At 41.5% G+C, this 21,642-nt stretch overlaps 1 protein-coding gene across 1 annotated transcript; it reads right to left on the bottom strand.

Annotated features, from left to right (window-relative positions):
• Positions 1 to 2,287: 2,287 nt before the first annotated feature.
• Positions 2,288 to 20,263, bottom strand: ALKBH3 (alkB homolog 3, alpha-ketoglutarate dependent dioxygenase). Its single transcript, XM_058806912.1, has 9 exons — positions 20,164 to 20,263; positions 18,817 to 18,929; positions 17,637 to 17,671; positions 16,717 to 16,764; positions 15,030 to 15,133; positions 13,750 to 13,838; positions 10,716 to 10,925; positions 4,113 to 4,211; positions 2,288 to 3,584 (listed from the first exon to the last, which is right to left on the bottom strand). The coding sequence occupies exons 1-9, from the start codon at positions 20,231 to 20,233 to the stop codon at positions 3,492 to 3,494; spliced, it is 861 nt and encodes a 286-aa protein (XP_058662895.1). The 5' UTR covers positions 20,234 to 20,263; the 3' UTR covers positions 2,288 to 3,491.
• Positions 20,264 to 21,642: the final 1,379 nt, after the last annotated feature.

The following is a 21,642-nucleotide window of genomic DNA, read 5'->3' as shown; positions in this document are numbered from 1 at the left end:
CAAACAAACAAAAAAAAAAAAAAAGCCCCAAAACCAAGAGGAGAGAAGTGACAGGACTTTGCTATTGATTTCAAATGGTGCTCAGATCAACCCACTGTGGCCCAGAAGTGCAGTATTGAATCAGATATACTCCAACTTCACCAAGAGTTTGTGCTTGAATATTCTACTATGATTACATGTAGCATGGGGACAGAGTGATGCCTGACACCAGTGTGGTTAATTAATAATGTCACTGCTTATAGAGCTGCTAAATAAATGAATGGTTACATTTGGACCCAGTTGTGGTTTTTTTTTTCAGAACAGCTCCATCCTACATGCTCCCCGAGGAAGGCAGGCTACTTACCCAAGACAGATTCCATTCATCTGATCCTTATCATCAAATCTGAGGGCTATTAAACTTTGGAGAAGGTGATGGCTGTTTTGGAAAAGGGAATCTTACCTGGGGTTACTAGTAGATTCCACCTGTTTGAAAGCCAAAGACAAACAATTTTGAAGAATGCAATTTTTAAGCATTTTTTGAAAGAGACACATACTCTGCTGAAATCTTCAAGGACCCTTCCAACCCAAACCCATTCTGTATTTTCAAGAAAAGGAAAAAAGTAAACTCACAGTTTATATCCTCCACATAAAAATAGTGACAGAGAGGTGTTCTGTAAGCAAAGCAGCTCACAGGAGCTGCTGAAGCCCCTCAGATGGACACAATCTGGTGCCAATCACAAAAACAAAACCCTCTGTAAACATATAAAAAGTATATTTTACTTTAGTGTACTCTGAGTTTAAATTATTTTTCAAAAAGTTTCTGGCTGCGAATCTCACAACAGTCCTGAGAAGGAAGAAAGCAAGCTTTTAAACTGGAAAGTAATTATTTTGGATGACATTTTTAGCAGCACTGTTTTCAAACCCATGTAACTAGGGGAAAGGTTCCTCCACCTATCTTTAAGTTAAAGAAGGGAACCTAACTGCATATTTACCATCCTGAAGATGCTGCCCTTTGCACTTGACTGCAACAGCAGAAACAGCTGAACAGCAGTGCAAGAAACATGCACGTTTCCCTGGTCTCCAGTGAAAAATCTTTAGGTGCCAAGGGAACAGCACGAGCTCAAGAACTCTCAAATCTCACTTTTGTGAACACCCATTTTGAGAACTCAGCAGGAGGGCCTGTAGCACTCAGGAACAAATTTCTACTGACAGGAAAGTCCTTGCAGAAAGGTCTCCTGAGGAGCTCTGGGCTGCAATCTCCTCTGCCCAAAGCCACTCCTGCTGTCCTGGCAGGCAGGGGGTTGCAGTTTGTGCTAGCTGGCTAGCTGACTTTTCTGGCCAAGAGGTGGGGGAAGGAAGGAAGGACCACAAGCTCCCAGCTGACAAAGAAACTTGACCCCTAGGCCAAGTGCTCCCCTTGCAGCCAGTACACACAGGACAGGCTGGGGAATGGTGCCATATGCCTTCTCCTCACTGTCAAACAGATTGGATACAGTGAAGCTGACACGTGAGAGAAAGCAGAATGCAGCAGTCTCCAGCAACAAAAGGAGCACTGGGGGACAGAACATTTCTCCTATAAATCACTTCACTTCTGGAGAGGAAAACTTGGTCTTTTCCCAAATCAAAGGAAGTAAAGAAACTAAACCAAAATTTGCTAACATGACAAATTGAAACCAAGAAAAGGAGGTGAAAAACTGCTCTTCCACAACAGCATCAGCCTCCAGGGTCCTGCCATTAGTTATGTGCCACAGATTCACTGAATTCAAACGAGTTGCAATTTCCACAAGCTCAGGTTTGGGGGTTTAAAAGTTTCCAACTCATCCCCATCTCCTACTCTTTCTTGCAGCCTGGCTGCTCTTAACACAGTGAAAACAAATGGAGTTGTATGAACTGATATGGGCAGAGTGTTGCCTTCTCAGAGTACCTGACAAATTAGCACTGTCCCTTGGTTAAGGACACCCACTCTGTCAGCACTGCCAAACCTGGACACACACACACAGGGATGTGCACAAAGCTCCAATGACCCAAAGAAAGTAAATATGAAAGTGTCTGCCTCCTTCAACTCTGATTCCCATGAAATATATCACAGAGCCTAGACAAAAGATTCAAATGTAAGAAAACAACATTAAAATACTCCAAAAATATTTCCGTACAAATTGGGATGAAAGTAAAGACATAATTAGATAATGAAGTTAAGTTTTCTAGTAACATTCAATCATTTTAGAAGAATAACGTATGGTGGTTTAGGTAGAGAAGCGTTTCTAGGAAATTATTCTGCCCAATTTCAGACCACAGGGAGTGAAATGGCTCAACATTTATGTCCTTTATGTCATCAATAACATTAAAACATAGACATAACTAAGTATTAATAACTTGACTGCTCTCACCAAATAAGAACTGAAACCACAACAAATGCTGGCTAAGAAAATACAGATATTTTCCCAACACCAATTTATCCTTACAGTGAAGATGGACATTAGCTTGCTTAACAAAGCTAACGTGTTGCAAGGCATAGAGGATTCACCTGTGCTTAGATCCTACTGCAGGCAGGCAGTGAAGATGGACCAAACCTACGATTTGACCCTGTACAGTGATGATATTTAGCTGCAGAAAGAACTTAATCACATGGGCAGCACTCCTGACTTAACATCCAGACTGCAGAGACGAGCCCACTGCTTCCCAGCAGCAGGCAAGCTTGAAGGATTCCAGCAGTCAGCCTGGCATCTGCTCTGAGGTGCTGACTGCTGATCTGTGGCAGCAGAGGCCCAAGAGATAACAGAGGCTCAAGAGTGATATTCTTGAATGCAAAATGCACTGACCCAGAAGCAATGTAGTCAGATGTCGCTGTTGCTTGCCTTTGCCTTGTCCTGTCTACATGGATAAACAGTTAGGACAAAGTCTGACCACAGAGTGCACGCCAGAAGAGAGCCTTGACCCTCTGTTCCACTGGACACCAGTATAATTCAAGTAGTTATTTAAGTTACGAAACTGATTGCCTAACTGGAAAAGACTCTGCAACGTTCAGATGAAAAGCAGTGCACCACCCTTTGGTGAAATGAGCTAATACCCAGAAATCATCCCCAAGTGCAGCTTTCCCATTTCTGTACAGACACACAGAAGTGGATTTACATCACAGAATCCCATCTTGCCATTACTTTCAACTGAGATCACAACTTGGGAGTAAAGGAGAGACAAGACAAGGTGCAAACTATGTGCTCACTGAATCTGTCTGCTCCAGCTGGGACCTCTCACATCTTTCACCTGCTTTGTGCTCTTTTAAGAATAATCACTGCTCAAAAACTTAAAGTCTGTGATTTAGTCTCATCTAATAACATATCATTTCTGTCCAGATAACACAGGCAGCTTCTGATTGCCAAAGGTCTTCATAATATCAACTCTTTTCCCCATGACTTCAAGGAACTCTGTTTCTGTAAGGCTTCCTTTGAATCAGCAGCAATCTAAGGCTCTAGATCTGCTGTGGGTGTACATCCAACAATGTCCAAAGGGGCTCTTCACTTCCAAACTCCATCAGGTTCTGGATAAATGATCCTAAATGTCAAGTTTATTCGTTCATCTCTAGAATGATACTCCTTAGGCACTCGATGCTGTAAGTGGCATTAGAGGGAAAAAAAAAAAAAAAAGCATGAGCTTGTACATTTAAAATACAAGTAATCAAACAATTAAACAATGACTAAAACCTTCATTTCCTGAGATAGCTTTTTATTCATATTTCTAAACACTTAGGTAAGGTTAAAAAAGGTTCTGACTGCTCAGGGCCACTGAAAACAAGAAGTCTTTGTACATTACTGTAGAATTCTTAATTAAGTTACAACTTTTGATATTCTAAATTTCTACATTGATTTTGTTCTTTTCACTGCAGGCTGCAACCTTTGTCACTGAACTTTAATGCTGGAACATCCGAACTGATTCCTACTGCATTACTTGGTACATGAAAGCAAGCCCCTTGTTTCTGTGGGTGCTTTCAAATTCTCAGGCAGAAAGTAATACCAATGCCTTGGAAAACAGCTGTGCCACTGGAAGCAGAATGTCCCATACCTTCATGGGAGTGCCTCAGCATATCTGGACAACTACATTGCAAGTGAAGCACATAAACTGCGCCAAGGAGTTCTTACCTGCCAATCCTCCTGGGTGGCTCCCTCCATCACCAACAGAGTCCCATGATCAAGTGGGATTCTAAATCTTTCCACATAAGTATAGTCTCCATCCTCTTCCTAAAAAGAAACATCAGACACTGAAGAAGCAGGCATGTGCATTTGCTAGAAAACCAGTCCTTTACAGCAGAGCTTAGAAAGCCTGTGAGGGAGGAGGCTCTTCCAAGATCAAGAGGTCAAAGTAAACCTCTCTGTATCTGTATTTCATACAAAGCCCAGGAGCTGAGCATTTAAACGATGAAAAGAAGCCAATGCATCTCACTGGCTGGATGCCACAGGTAAAGTTCAACAACCAGTTCCTGGATTTAGTGCAAAATTCTGGAGTGAGGCTGCAAACCTTGTGGAAACATCTTAAACAGTTCAGTGTGGAGACACGCTGCAATAGCCACCCTAATTTCCAACAGTTAACTACTTCATCAAAAGTAACATCTTCCTGCTATCCTGAATTTCTCTTGTTACAACATTACATGCTGCTATGCCTCTAGCTACTGTAAGAAGTTTTTCTAATTAAAAAAAAAAATCTCCTTTTCCTATAATATCTGGTAAAACAAGTTGTCTTAATCACCACTAAGCAAAACAGAATGCTAAACTAAAAGACAAATAATTTGCAAACTTTTGTTAAGCCTTTAGATTATGTGTAACTATTTTAAAGCTCAAATATAACAACTAAACATAGTGACACACCCCAGCAGTGGTCTCACACGTGCCACACTGAGTGGGAACAGCAACTCTCTATTGCTTTGCACTATCCTTTCCAACTTTAAATCAGAGTTATACATTGCTCAGTACGTAGCAGAACAGCTTGAGGAAGGTTTGTCCTTATAAAAGTTCACAGCTTGCTGAAATCTCAAAATAATGAGGTAGAGTAACAAATACTGGGAAAATTATGTCCTAAACTAAAACAGTTTGATTTTCAGAAAGCCTCCAAGGAGCATGTGTGTGTGTGTGTTTATAAATAAGATGCAGAGAGAAAAAGGACTGCACTTCCTGGAATGCAAAGAGCTTGGTTGGTATCAAGTCAGTAGCAGGAAACATTTTCTTATCGTCAATGGAAACGGGGAAAAAATTTCAAAAATAGGTGTTGTAAACATGACTGCTGAGGAAAAGCAGAGAAATATCACTGCATATATACTTTCTATTTCAGAGGATTACATAATTTCACTTTGTGATGGACAACAGAGGGCTTATTTTTATCTCTTGCTCATCTTAATTAAAAAGGAATTCTGCTAAGATAAATGATTTAGGAGAAAACATCCTTTAGGCTTAGAAAAGTCAGTATGTAAAAACAATAATTAGTTTCTGGTTTAAATGAGACATCTCTGAACTCCATTTTACTTAGAAAAAGAGATTTTTATGTCCATTTGATTTGCAAAGCCAGTGAAGTTAAACAAAAAGTTCTTACTTTCTTATGTGCCATTACTGTCAACCAAAGCTCCTTTCAGAACTTTTATTCCCAGAGCTGATGTCAGACATACAGAAAACTCACTTGACTTGACTTTCAGAGGTCAAGAAGTTTATGAAGGAAATTTATTTTTGGCATCAAAGATGGAAAAGACCTTCTGGTAACAAACATGGAAAGTGCATCAGGTGACTTCTTTATGTTCACTTTGTAACACTATGTATGTACCACAAACCCACTTGCTTAAAAACCAGGTATAGTCAAGCAACTGTTCTGCTTTTTATATATTAAAATTTTCATAATCTTGAGTTACACTTACACGTTCAATAAAATCCAAGCTTTACACTATCCAAGTACATCGGTTAAACTTTTTTTTAAAAATCCTTAATTACAGTAACTACAGTTAATAAGTAAGGAGAGCTCAGTGTGAGTTGATGGGAAGCTGTGAATACAAAATCTGTAAGAATTCCTGGACTCCATCAAGGTTGTTTTGTTGAAAATCAGAAAGACAAAAGATTTAGTACAAATTTATGTAAATCACCCAAGTTTGTTTCTTAAATCTCAGTAAAGTCCATTGCTATAGTTGTAGGAAATGATTTCTGGACAGTGTAGAGGACTCTTCTATTATAAGGAAAAGTAAACGGAAACATCCTGTAGAAGAATGTATAAATAATAATGCATTTATACAGGCAAATGATGCAAAATAATTTTCAATTTCAAAAGTTAGCATTTTTCACGGAGAATACTGGCTTCTAGTCTTCTGCTTCACCTATTTACCAACCACCAAGAGCATCATCCTAACAAAAAGTTCAAATCTTGTATTTTTCAGATTTCATCTGGATTGTATCCCTGTTCTCCAGTATACATCTCTAGCACCAGCTGTGTAAACATCCTCCTCCACAACAAAGTATTCTCACCTAGCAATTCTTCTGCATTGAACATGTTTGTTTTCACTGTCTCTGACAAAATCCTCCCTGCAGTTCCTTACAGATTCAGTAATGATGAGTATCAGTAATACTGCCCTTTGCTCACATGGTGCACTGGTCTGCCTACACAGGCCTAACCTGAGACTCCCTCAGTCCTGCAGCTGAGCACTCCCTTCTTCCTCCCTGCCTGCCCACAGCTTCTCAGGCCTGCCACTGCTGGGGGACAACACCTCCTCCTCCACTGCAGCCACCACTGCCTGGGAATCTCTTTGATGCCAATCTAAAAGTTCAACCTGCTTCATATCTTGGTCTGAATCCCTGCTTATAACATGCTCCAGATTCCCACATTCATCTTCAATTTGGTCTGTTATGACACAAAGGGTTATTTTTATGCTCTTTCCAGGAGAGCTTTACCTTCTGCTAGGAAAAAAGGACTGTGCTTCAGGGACTCATCTGAAGGACAGACCCATCTCAAGGCTGACTCCCTGAACACCAGAACATGCTGCTATTGTCTAACAGGTGTGAAGCTCCCTCCCTTCCCAGCAGCCATCAGTTTCCTTGGTTATAGATGGAAGAAGGGCAAGCTGACAGCTGGCTTTCTAACTCCCTCTCCAGTTCACACGGCCATTTGCTGGATGACCACCCAGCTGTCCCTATGGCCCCCACCCCCCACCACAGGGCACCTCCCACTGGAGGGTGGGGCATCAGGGATCACCCTTCTCCCCACAGCAACACTCCCCACTCAGCTTCCAGGGGGACACAACCAGATAACCTGGCCCTGTCTCAGAGCTGAGCCGTGAACCAGCAATAGCACAAATGGTGTGAGGCTGTACCAGAAACACCCATCCCACAGAGTGGAACCAATTCCTCTCCACTGGCAGGATGAATTCATGTCCAAGTGGGCCTGGGGGCTGAGGCTGTGTGGGCAATGGGAGGAGGTCACAGTGCCACAGTGGTGACACTCAGGCTGTAGGCAAGCACACGAGGACTCACTGACTCAACAAGAGCTGTGTGCACTGTGTATGAATCACAGCTCGAAAGCAAAGCATTTGTCTCCTGATTTCAGTGTAGGCAGGAGCTACAATGATGGGGGCAGGAGGAACAAGAAAGCAGGAGCAAGGTTAAAGCAATTTATTGGAGCTGGAAGAAGAAAATAGAAGAAGCCACATCACTGTAGACTTTTAACTATGAAGTAGGAACCCAAAAAACCCTAGAAACCATTTAAAGCAAGGGAAAAATACCAGCTGCTATCATGTAATTGGTCCAAATAAACAGAAGAGGCTGTATTTAGAAAAAAGAATGCTCAAAAATTCCAGCAGGCAAAATAAAACTGTTGCTGGAGTCATGTTAATTCCCATGAAGTCTCCTTATTCCAGTGATGAATTTACACCTGAAATGTATTTGCAGCTTTTTTAACATGCACAGGACTGAAATCCCAGTAAGAATTATTTCTACTTATCCACAAAGAATGCTTGTTTAAGAAGATATGAATAGTCTATGCATGTCTCTGCACTCCTTTACCCTCTATTATATGACGAAGACTTACCCAGTACAGTGCTTACCAAAAAGAAAAGCAGAGGACTGAACCTTTCCTTACCTCACCCTAGAACAATTTTCAGGACAATAAAAAAAACCACTTGAACCTAAGTAACTTTCTTTTCATTTTTGCCAAGTGAAAAAAGATTTCAGATTGTGTAAATGTTTCAGAGCGACTTATATAAACACTATCAAACTACTAACAGACAATTGTCAAAATTCACATAAACATGCACAGAAAATGCAACCCATCAACCCTACTGTTCATCTTTTCAATTAGAGAAACAGGATTTTATTCACTATCAGGTTCATCCACATTTCAAGTGATAATCTAGAAAATATTTGTAGAGATACCAACATGAACTGAAGTCTCTCATCTGGCACTCTTCAATTGCCCTTCAAGCTGCCTATGTATTGTGGTACATGCAGTTTTGTACTCAATACATGGTCCCACACAGGAAACCACCCTTTTTCCTGGGACCATTTATCCACAGTGATGTTCTACCATAAGTGATGTTCTCATCTTGTATGTTCATTTTATCTTTCATCTCAAAATACTTAAAAGCACTTACAAGAACAGAGGGAAACTAAGGTCTTTGAAGCCATAAAATCTGAAAAAGCACAGTGTTGGCCCTCAAATAGGTTTAATTTTGGGAGGAAAAGGATTTACTTCCTATTTCCCTCCTCAATGAAGGCTAACTCTGGAAAACTCAATGTACTGATACTGGCTGATCCTGAAACCAGGGAGAGCCTGAATGCCTGTGATGACTGTTAATATGAATTCCTTTTCCCTAGATTACATTCTTCTTCCTGTAACTTGCTTTTTAACAAAGGAATGATCAAACTTCAAAGACCTACAACCAGTTTTAACTTTCTCTTAATGAAAGAGAGAACGCTACAGTACAATAGGGTATGGAAATTACTTATTTAGTACAGCCTGAAAGGTTGTAATTTCCATCAGAGCCTCTTGTAACTCCCACTTGGCAAAGCATCTATTGTCATAGGATGCTCTGAGGAAACTTTGGGAATGTGCAAAGAATACATAATGTGTGCCATGTAATTATTAAGTATGAATTCCCTCAGGCACAGGACACACTTAATAGCAACTATTCCAAAGATCTGCACATGGGGATTCTACCTCAGAAAAAAGGTATGTCACTTGCAAAAGGAATACACTTCATAGCAAGACTCAGCTAGTCAGAAATATCAGGTCAAAGGTGTTAAAAAAAAAATGAGGAGACCTTGAGGGATACATCTACAGAAAACCATCCATCCCTGGAAGAAAAGGGAAGAAATCGTGCAGAACAGCTCAAACAAGGCAGTCAAGTACAAATGGCACAGACTCAATTTCCCCTTTGCTAATAGTGGGTGTCTTTTCAGAAAATCTATAAAACAGGCATCTTACTCAAGAACTAGGATTGATTTTTAAGAGAGAACCTGCAAAGTTTATACTGAACTTTAAGTGTATTTTATTCTGATTCTGTTCTGATTGATGTGGAACACAGGGACTTGTAAAATGAATCCAAGCACCATTTACAGTTTTCTAGAGGAATAAACTTTCCAGCTGACATTTTATTATCAACACAGCATCAGGGATACTTACTCATGCTATGCTCACTGACATAATAGACTGGTTATGTGATCTCATGCTCAGGGACCAAGATTAAAATCACTTCAGGCAACAAAGAATTTACAAATTGGAGATCTGGTGAAAACTACTATTTGTTTTCTGGTTCCATTTCTGACCTTTTCTGCTCAGACTAGGTAACCCAAGGTGGCTCTTGATGGGTAGGCTTCAGTATGTCAGCACAGAGTTTTCCTGTAGGCTGTTAATTATCACCTCTGCTCTCTGTACTACCTACTCAGAATAAACAGCAGCACAACCAGCTAGCAAACTACTTTCCAAAGTTGTCAAAGACTGCACAAGCAGAAAATTCATCTGAAACAGGACATGCTAAAATAAGGCCTGTATTCTCAACACATGTGAATCCTTTACTTGGATAAATACAAACTGGGAAATTTAAGCTGGCTTATAAACAAAGCACTCTCAAGCACAGCACTTCATCTAGAAAGAGAATTCACTACTGAATCACCAATTAACTCCCAAAATTATATTCCACAGGTCTCTTCATCCAAGAAGAGGATCTCTGTTTAGCCTGCCAGTATGATGTGACAGCTTCCAAGGCATTTCATGGAAAAGAAATGAGCTTCTTCCCTTTGTTCACTGCCCCTCAATCTGAATACACACGCATCAAAATGAAAACATTGTCAAGAGGATTTTTACTTACAAGAGTAGTCAGAACTACTCTTCACCCCATGTACACTCTGCATTACATAACATTGTCCTGAGTTTAAGAAAATGCAACTCTCTGATTCATTTGCACAGTGTAAGTCTACTTCCAGCACCACTGATCTCATTTTAAGTACCATAAAGGGCCCTTATTTGGGCAGAAGGCTGCCCAGGTTCCAATTCACTGCAGCACTACACTACACTGCTGCACATTACACTAGAGTGCTCCCATCCCCTTCCTCAGAATGTCATGGTCCATGCAAGAGATTTCTTGAGCCCTGCACTTATTCCACAGAACTTTGCAAGTTGTGCTTTCATTAACTTTGAAATGCTTTAGTAATTAAGTTTCCTTAAATGGGGAAAACAGTAAACCTGTTAGTAGCTCTAGGAGTCAGTGTGGGATGAACACTCACAGGGGAAGGTTTTTTCCTCATCTCAAAGGTCCGAGTGGCCCCCAAGCTGAGTGAGGCAATGACAGGGTTTCTCCCCAGCGATGGCTCGCTGTCACTGTGCCAGTCCACGCTGTCCTTCTCACTGCGGTACAGGTTGCAGAGCAGAGAGTTGAAGGTGTGGCCAGTGAACTCCTCGATGCGCTCCCTCAGCATGCTCAGCACGGGATGCCACTGCAACCACAACAGAGGCAAATGTCAGCGCCATGAACAGAAGGCAAAAACCACCAAGGAACAAAATACACTGCACTTTAATCACAATAAACTTAAAATCAAACAAATTACAGCAATTCTGCTGATATTTTTAGTAGATCAGAGGAATGGGTGGGGCTTTCTGCAATATAGTCACATGTTACCCATCACTCAATCTCTTAAAACTCTGAAGCCAGGCTGCCCTTCACACTAATGGAAGCAATCAGTGACTAAGTGACACTGCTCTCAATTGCCTGCAGCTGTTGACAGAGAACAAGAGGAAATGGTTGGCATAACACAGCCCTCTGTCCCACTCTGTTAACACAGCTTGTTGAGCTCAACTCATCACCTCTTGGGGTTTTACCTTCACCACTGTAACTCTTCAGTGGGTCTCAACACCAATGTCACTGGCCTTGGATTTCATCCCTTCCTTTGCTAACACCTTGCTGAGCCCACAGCCCAGGGAAGCTCTGTACATTCCATTACAACTCAGTTCAGTTATTTAATGTTATGAAGTTACATCATGACTTTCATCTGTCAGAGTGCTTTTAGGAACTTCACAAATATATAAAGAAAGAAAAAAAAGCCAAAGCAATGTAGGCCAGAATTTTTGCCCATTATGTAAGCAGAATCAGAGAGCAAGAGAGGATAAGAAACTGATTCCAAATCTCCCAGTGCACCACTGGCAGAAAAAGCAACAGACACCTGAGAATATTTTCTAGTATCCACCTCTAAAAAACAAGGCTGAACTACCTTCTTTCCAAGCTTCCCCAAGTTTAACAGGTATTTAACTTATTGGTTACACTGCAGGAGCCTCAACATACCATCTTTCCCTAATGGGGTATTTCTAGCTAAGTCATGCCTTCAACAATTAATCATCATGTGATTAATTAATTCTAGGTAAACATAGCCTGCAGTTATGGAACATAACTGAAAAGCAGTAATACCACCCCAAAAAAGTTTGCTTTGCAACTGGGCTGCCTGAATGTGCAGAGGAGTCCAACAAGAATTATTGAGGGCACTTTTCAGTGACCAACCAGGACTATATTTCTTCAAGTCCCATCACAGAATTATGTATTACTAAAATGTTACCATACAGTGAATTTTACAATGTAATTGAAACCCCACTACAAACCTGCAGCAGTGGAAGTAGTTTTGTTGAAACAACTCTATTACTGCTTACAGAAAAACATTTCTAATAACAAAAATTACGAGGCACACACACTGGATTATATCTAGAAGTGCTGCAATCACACCAATTCTTACCAAACAAAAAAGGAAGGACACAAAGCTAATTACTCCAACAGATAAAGTGTTTAAGGGAGTAATCAGTTTTGGCTAAGCTGTGCACTAAATTACATTTTACTCAAGATATTTTTGTGCTAGAAACCCTATTCTACAGGTAGGGACTGTACTTTTACACCATCCCTACTTTTCTAAGCTGCAGGTACTCCCACCTACAAAGTTGTGTGAAACACCAGTGTCCCTGTGCAGTGTACCCATAGATCAGCCTATGGGCAACTTCCAGCTGGGGAAGGGCTGGCTTCCAGCTATGCAACTTCTCCAGTGCATCTCACTGCCTGCTTGAGTTTCTTCCTCTCAGTAAAAAGCAGAAATATTCCAGAATAAAAGACAGAATCACAGCCTGAGTGATTCACTTACGCCTTGTACCTTTTGGATGAGAGAAACAAGCCAGTGGCTCAATGAGTGGTAACTCAGAACTTGATGCAAACTGAAATGAAACCTTGAATTCAGGGTATATGGGGTCTATCCAATCTCTGAACAGCGATGGATTTCACAATAGGCAGTTCTGAACTGGATTTAAATCATTAGTGTACAACAGAATGATTTTGTGAGGGCACTCCCAATCCCTAAAGCCATTCAGCTTTCAGAAAAGCCCAGTTAAAACAGCATTCACAAATGAGTACCAAAGAAATGCTTGTTTTTCCACCACAAGTTCCATAGACCATAGAATTTTTAACTACAGTATTTTTGAGACTACGAAATCTTCACAACTCATCATGTTAAATAGTGCCTTTCCAACTCTTCCCAAACATCCCACTTTGGCAGCAGTTCTGGGACTTGGGACACTTTCCTCTCATGCTATCCAGCTTTCAACAGTGACACCTAATTACTGCTGTGGAAATTTTAAACAAAGCAATTCCAAGAGACAGGCTGATGGGACAACAGGCTGAGAGAGAGGTGGGGAGGGAAAGAAAACATGAACAAAACATCACCGAGTCACTCAGAAGGCTTTTAACTCTTCCAAAACAGTGTGGGAAATTACATGCTACAATCTGGAGTTGCTGAGCAGATGAGCTGCTCAGCAGCTCACAGATGTGTAAATTTCACAGCATCCACATAGGAACCAAGATATGCCTAAACTTTCATTTAAGCAGCATTGAACCGAAGTGTTTCTGAAAGTAACTATTTCAGTAATTAGTATTATGGTATCTTTACAGCAAAAAATCAGTATTACTGTGGGCAGTAAAATCTCCCATCCAATGATGCTTGGAATCTTTGTCACACAGAGCAATTCAGAGTTTTGTACAAAGCTACAGCAACCCAAAGCAAAACTTTAAACACTAGAGTAGTAACCTCCTTTTGGCAACTAAATCACACTGACTGCTCTCAGTCAACTCACTCATGAAGTATATTGTATAAAACTGACCACATTCCAGTAGAATCTGCTGCTAACAGATTCTCTAGATAGCTAGAATAGAGGATAGAGGGAAATTTTATCTCTTGATCTCTGCAAAGGATTTCTCTGAAGACAATAATAAAACACATACAAACATATACATACATTTGGATTTGGCTGCATTGTTATCCTGGAGTATGTGTAAGGAAGTTCCCCATACCAGCATGTAAGCCGTGGTTCCTCAAAAGATACTTCTGAAAAATACAGGAAGACTTTCTCAGTTGACTTATCAAACAATTTAAAAATGGAAAGATGATACAATTCTGCCAAGAAACTTGATCAAAAAGATATTGTCCATTCACCTAAAATTAAAAAAGCGGCCCCTTAACATAATGAACTCAAGTGAAGGAATTAAATTATTCAAAATCAGGTGCATATCCGCCGGAGGAATTACCTTGCCAAAATCTTGGAAGCATCAATTTTCTTACCCCTAAAAGCCAGACATAGCAGAGACTGGATGAGTTAAAGATAGCAAACAAACCTGAAAATTTATCTTGCTTTATGTTCACTTGGTGCTGGTGCCCAGTAGGCTGGCCTAAGCTGCAAGATGCAGCTGGATGCACTGGAAAGGGTGAAGTAGAAAGGACTGTAGCATCCTTGGGACACTACAGAAACAAAATGCAGCAGGGCTGGACACAATATTTTGTTAAATGTGTTCGTGTTCTGTGGTGTAACACAAACATCAGGTTAAAAATAATTTTTTGGCTTCTGAAAAGACTATCTAGGCAACTATTTCTCATGCTTGACAGGTAGCATTCTCCATTATACTGTCCCTTTATTGTCAGCCAACAAACACACAGGTTGAAGACATTTTCCAGTCCCATCCAGTAACTGCTCTGATACATTATCTTACATCAGTTCCTGACTGAAAGCAAAATTTGGCTAGAACAGGTGCCCCTTAGTGAAAAAAATCCAGAATAGCAGCCTCTCCACCAACTGCACATTGGAACCAATAACTAAAGCCAAAGGAAAATGAACATGTTCTGCTGGAATTTTCAGAAAAATAGGCAAAAAATATACCTCATGAAAGAAACCTCCAAGAACACAGTTTTTAAGTATTGCTGGGAGATTATGTGATGGTGGCCAGACTAAATCTTAAAAAATGAGTGAGAAAAAGAACTGGAAATGATAAAAAAACAGTAAAATTCCAAGATTTTTAAGACAGGCAATTTTATTTTGGAAATATCTCATTTAGCTGGCAACAGTAACATGATATTAGAGATTGAAAAGTAAGCTGCAGTAGCCTTCAGATGTGCATGGAAAACCTGCATGGAAACTTGAACAAGTGGTAACACTGAAAATGAAAATCAATTCTAAACAGTGCACAGATTCTGGTATGGAATTGACCTGTGAGTGACCTGAAAAGGTGGCCACACACTCCTTACCCTGCCTGACGTGCGTGCGCTGACCCCAGGGGATGTCCTGGAGGAGCTGCTCAAACATCCAGTCTGCCTGTTCTGAGTCAATAAAGCCAGGAATCAAATGAATCCTAAGGATGAAAAAGAAAAATGGAAGGAATACACACTTCTGTATCTGCTTTGGGAAAATATTTTCATTTCCAGGATTCCCAAAGGAGTTAGAAATGGCTGTAATGCATCATATCAAAAGTCAAAGCCCAGTATCCTGTTTCTGACCACAGCCAAAAGCACATGTGAAGGAAAGAATTGAAGGGCTCCTGTTGAGTCTTACCCTCACCAAATGAATGTAATTTCTTTTCAAAACTTATAAAAACATATGACAACCAGCAACATACCATGAATTCCAGAATCAGCCATATGCTGTGAAAAATTGCATCCTTCTGCTTGCTATTAACTTCACATCTGATAAATCAGACAGACCTGATTATGGCAATACAATCAAAATTAAGCAAATAATTGCCCTTTATTCACCATCTCCTCATCACTCAGAATTTGACAGCCCTTTATCCCTACTGCCATTCCTGTTCTCTTTTTCAAAGCATAAGGAAAAGTATTTAGCATAAGGACAGTATTTAACACCTCCTATTTTTTCATTTCCATATGTACATCTAATATTTTGATTGGACTAACGGTCACCCAGGAATTACAACCACTGTGGTGGGCTGCAGAGTAGGAATGCTGCTAACAGCAGTTCACTCTCACAAGTACTTCATGCCCCAAAGATGTCACAGTGAGAATATATAGTAAAGGTGTTTAAAAAATACATAAATCTGATTACTAACTTTCTAGAAATATATATATTCCATCAGTGTATTATGAAAATAAACTCCAGAAAATGCAGGATAACCCAGCTGTGTATCTTGTCTACTTCCAGCTGGCCAAAGCTTTTACTTTTCAAAATATTTTAAAGATTTATTTGCATCTTCAGAAGGAACTAAGATGAAGGCACAAAAATAAAATAATACAATAATCAGAAGAAATTAAATAAATGTACAAAAAATTACTATGTCCTTGGCATTTTTTCCACTATTAATAAAAATGTATCAAATTCAAAAGAAGAGGCTTAATACTGATATTGCAGCTAAGTAAGCAAGGTAAAATTTTACTTAGTAGGAATCACAGAACAAGTAGGTTTTGCTTTGAAGTACCCTGAAGCTGAAATAATTAAGGCATGGCATATAAGCACAAGGGACAATCCTGAGGTTACCACAATTGCCTAAAGTTAAATGCTTTCATTAGATTTATTTAAAACAATTCCAATTTACAGCTACAAGTTTTGGGCTGCTCTTAACTGTACAACAGACATCACACACTTGCTAAGACAGGAATACTGATCCAAATTCTCATCAGCAACTTGCTGTGAATCATGACACAAATGGACATAGCCCCTTGTCCTTATGCTGGAAAGAGCAGCAGATGAAGTACACACAATATGTCAAGAGGTTTCTTTTTCTTCTCTTCAGTGCTGCTCAGAACCAGCTCAGTCCCTGCTATGTGCCACTCAAAAGTATTTCCAGAAGTACTCTAGACAGATGATGCACAAGAAGCGCCATGTGCAGCTGCTGAAGTCAAAACCCTCCGCAGAGACTGGACTTCCGAAAGCTGAGGATCACCACATTACTCTGCAAAAACCATTAACATTTCATCCACTTACCTAGAAATGCCAGTGGGTCCCTTGCTGAGCTCATACACACCAGGCTTGCTGAGGATGTAGAAAGGAAAGAGCCATCAGAAAGACAAACAAGAAATTATCTTAGACTGAGCAGCACAGACTAGAATTGCTGTAGGCCTGGACTAGGGAATGTTTTCTTTAAAAGAGAAAAGAAAGTTAGAAAAGGGAAGAACTAATGTCCTGGACATAGAGGTCAGAGTAAGACAGCAAGGTGTGCTGCAGAAGCCAATGAGTTCGTGTGTACTTCCTGTCCCTCTCTTCATCAAAGGCTCAGTACAGCTTCAGGGCTCTTGGAAAAAAATAAAAGAAGGATGTCACAGGGAACCTAAGGGAGACAACCATACATGACTGCACTCAGATCACTGTTTGCATTTACAGGTACACTGAGAAAGAAAATTCTACCAAGACAGCCAAACTGAGCCAAGCTGGATTTTCAGTATCTCTAACTCCACCATACAGCACCACACCTTGTCATGCTTCATGCTTCTTATCCTGGGAAGATCCCCACTTCAACACAAAGGGTAAGTCACATACAAATACCCAGCTTCACTACGAAACTTACTATCAGCTACTTCTCTGAGTCCTGAAAGAAGCTGCCATACCAGCTGCATTTCTGGTATACTCCAGAGTAAGTAATTTCTAGCACATTTACACTGGGACTGTCCCAGGAAAATGTTGACTGCTAACAAAGGATACATACTGGCAATTGTGCTGAACCAGAATGTTCAACTCTTCATGGTTACTGGCTTGCCAGCTATACAAAATGCATAAAAACCAGTTAACAGACTTGGGCTCTCCTGGTAACACATTCAGCTCATGATAAAAGGGTTAAAAGTCCACAGTTTCTACTCTTACCGACCGTGACAACAGAAAAGGTGCAGAGAAATCAGCAGGGTACTCACTCGATCACACCTGCCTCTGGAACTCTGCGCTCCACCTGAAAGGCAACGAGACAGTACACAGGGAATATTAAAGTATCTGGCACTCTGCAGGCAAACATCATCTGTAGTGACTCTGTGCAGCCACACACTGTGTGGCCAGTGAGAAACACACACCTCAGGGAAAGAGGGAAGTAATAACAGCTCAGCCACTCCCTCCTCGCCCCAGAAACTCTCAAACGCAGCTACCACTGCAGGCTGGTTTTTAGCCATCAACTGCCCCCTACAGGACACTGATTTCTAAATTATTTAGGCATCACAATACTTGATATTTATCAACTGCAATCAAGAAAATTCTTATGTTTATATTTATATTTATAAAAATATCCTCACGTAAGGAAAATTTCAGAACAACCCTAAGAAACATGAACAAACCGCAGGCCTCAGTCAAATGAGCAAAACATGAAAGATCAGACATAGCAGGAGCTTACACTGTCCAGCTGTCTGCACAGCTAAGATAGCTGTATTTTGTTAAGAGACAGAGTAGTTTAATCCAGTCTTGGCTATCATTCTGGTTGTCTAAGGGATTTATGCTGCTCTTCTCTGAGCTCAGTACAGTTCTGATTTGCAAGGAATTACTGCATTGAGCCAGCAAGAGCATCAAAATATAGTACTATACAGATAGCAGGTCTCTGCCACGGGGGAAAGAGAATCTTCCCAGGCCATCTTCCAAGCCTAGATGACAGCCTTTCAAATAGGTCTAGCTTAGAAAGAAGAGCTCATTATTATCTTTTTTCCCAATCAAGGAAGTTTCCATACGCTGCATAGAGCACAATATCCTTCATCAGCTGATGAGACTAAGTCTACAAAACAAATACCACGCTCTTCCCCTTTAACAAGTTAAGACAGACAGCCCACCTGAGGAAAACAAGAAGAGCTCAAATGTGCTTAGGACATTGCAGACTGAATATTTACTAAAACATATTCTTTCGGCTCTCTATAAAAGAGTAGTTTTGAACAGGCTAAACAGAGGGACCATAACCTTCTTTTCTCCATATACACAGAACAATTGCCAACTCTGCTTAGCAAAAGCTCAAAGCTCAGCTCAGATTTTAAACAATTAACTATATTCTCAAATAATTGTTACCTATCATATGAAGTTTTATAACAGATGAGATTCTGCTAGTTACTCTGTAAGCTTTACCTCTGATGGCTTTTCAAAGACAAATTGCTTTTGAGTGTGAGGCTGATCTTTCTGTCTCCATGCTGGCCTTGCACCTGCAAGGGCAAGGCTGCTGGCCACAGGTGCCTTTGGTGCTAAAAAAAGAAGGAAGGAAGAAAAGATCACATGAATTGAATATCACCATACTAAAAAATATAGTTAGGAAAAACTTATGGAATCATTCCTTGGAGTATTCTATGCTTCGCAGAGACTTCAGGAAATTGCCAAACCTAAGAGTCAAAATTGCTCAGGAACTGATTTTTTTTATATGTATTTATTTGTTATTTATTTTGTTTCCACAAACAAAACTGAAAACGTACTTTTATCTGCAAGGATGACATCTATAAGTTTTCAATTCTAAAACAAACACCTATCACACACCATCAGAAATTGCTCCATGCAGCTAAGCTGCTTCCCTCTGTATTCCTTTTCTTAAGGGGAAAAAAAAAGACAAAAAAATTTCTATTAAAACAGAATTTTTAAATCAGGGAGAAAGCAGAAGAGCAACTTTGGCACACCACTTCAGGTGTTTTATTTACACACGCAAACAAGCTTTGAAATGGGCCTGAAACACAGACAGTCTTCACTCTGTGTAATTCAATGGGGATTTTTTTAAAATCCCTTTAAGAATAGAAACAATGAAATGCACCCGTGACAGAAAACTGAGGCCACATGCACAAGTCAAAACAGTTGGCTATTCTCTTTCATGATTAAAAAAAAAACCGGCTTGCCTAGAATGCTCAGTCTGCAGAGATATGAGAGTTTTACGGGAACTAGAATCAATGAGTGGAACGTGTTTTGAGCATGTTCACAAAAACCAGTCCCTCCTGCAAGACTGGAAACCTTCAAAGTGCTTCTCTGCCTCTGCACTCTTTGGTTTCAGTGTTTGCTAAAAACACTGAAACTCCATCCCTTTTCGCTACTTCTCTTTGTTTTACAACGTTTTCCCCGCGACAAGCCAAACGAAGGCACATAATGCATTTTATGGATAAGAAGTTGCTGCCTGTCCTTAGAGAATCCCCTGCACCCAACTCCACTGGTCTCACCGGAGCTGCCGGAGACGCGCCCGACGCGCTCAGACCAACGCGCTCCGCAGCCAAAACCGCCGCACCGGGGGCACCGGCGCAAATTTCACTGGAAAACTGCGTTCGAACACCTGCAGCTCAGTTACCGACGGGAACGGGGCAAACGGGGCCGCGCAGGGCGGTCGGAAAGTGCAGCCGGAGACCGGCGCCCCTGCCTGCTGCTCGCCCCGTCGCGCCCAGGCCGGCGGCGCAGGAGTCCCGGCCGCCGGGAAGGAAGGGAAGGGCGACTGTGGGCGCTCCTTACCTGAGGGCCGCCCCGCCGGGGCGCCGGCCCAGCCGCCCTGCACCCGGGCCCGCTGCCGCCGCTCCGCCATGGCCGGCCCGGCCCGGGCCTGCCCAGGGCCCCGAGCCCCGCCCGCGCCTGGGCCCGGCCGTGGGGCCGCGGCTCCGCCCGCCCGCCGCGCACGCAGGGGCTGAGCTCCCATTAAAGGCGCCCCGCGCCCGGGCCGGCAGCGCCGCCCGAGCCGCCTCCCGCCCCGCTTGTCCCGTTCCAACAGGGGATGAAAGCGCAGCCCAGGCCTTGCATGGCGCCGGGAAGAAAAACATTCTTGGAACCAGCAAGGGACGGGACGGATGGCACCAGAAACCCCCTCCTGTTTTCGGGCAGGTGCCCAGGGTAGTCCCAAGGACGTGGACAGCTATTAAATGGACATTACCTCCATCACTAAGGTGAACAGACATTCAAAATCAAACTCGAGGTAGTTTAGGTTAAAGTGAAAGTAAAATTTAGGTGAAAAAATAGTTTAGTGATGCCCTGCTGCAGCTTTGAAAATGGAATATCTCAGGGCATGAGAGTGGGAACCCAACCTGCAGCCTGACACCATGTGAAAGGGGACCAAGGGCTCAGAGAACCTCCTTACCTGGGTGACTCCCTCTGTGCCAGTTGGGATGTGCATGCTATTCCCTCTGCCATACCTTTCTGGAGACCTTCAGTAGTTAGAAAATTGTTAACTGGAAATAAATGTTTATTAATAGCTTAGCAGTTCTAATAAAATTTGTATTCTGCTTATTTAAAGTATCAGCACTGTAAAATCATAAAATATCCTGAATTGGAAGAGATCCACAAAGATCATTTGAAGTTCAGCTACTGGCCTTGCACAGGGCAGCTCCAAAAATCACACCATGTGCTTTTTGAGAGTGTTGGCCAAACACTTCCTGAACTCTGTCAGGCTTGGTGCCATGATTACTTTCCTGGGGAGCTTGTTCCAGTGCCCAAACATCCTTGGAGTGAAGAACCTTTTCCTAGTATCCAACCCAAATCTCCCCAGACTCAGCTTCATGCTGTTCCTTTGGTTCACAGAGATCAGTGTCTGCCACTCCACCTCCCCTTGTGAGGTCTCCTGTCAGTCTCCTCCAGGCTGAACAAACCAAGTCACCTCAAACTGCTCTTCACAAGGCTTCTCCTCCAGGCCCTTCACCATCTTCACAGTTGTCCTCTGGACACTCTTCAATAGCTTTGTATCTTATATTGTGGCACTCAAAACTGCACATGAAGTATTCAAGGTGAGAGTCAGTGCAGAGGAGAGCAGGAGAGTCACCTACCTTAACTGGACAGAGATGCTGTGCCTAAAGCATCCCAGATACGGGGTAGATGACAGCCAGGAAAACAAATTAATATAAGCACTGGTTTTGGCAAGTAAATTAGATTAATTTTCATTGTTATTACTCACAATAAAGGACAATGTACCCGCAAACATTTTTATAAGAAAAACATAACACATTA

The sequence above is a fragment of the Ammospiza caudacuta genome, chromosome 6 (genome assembly GCF_027887145.1).
Source record: "Ammospiza caudacuta isolate bAmmCau1 chromosome 6, bAmmCau1.pri, whole genome shotgun sequence".
NCBI classification, from domain to species: Eukaryota; Metazoa; Chordata; class Aves; order Passeriformes; family Passerellidae; genus Ammospiza; species Ammospiza caudacuta.
The sequence above is the reverse complement of the archived record's forward strand: the minus strand, read 5'-3'. Positions and strand labels throughout refer to the sequence as shown.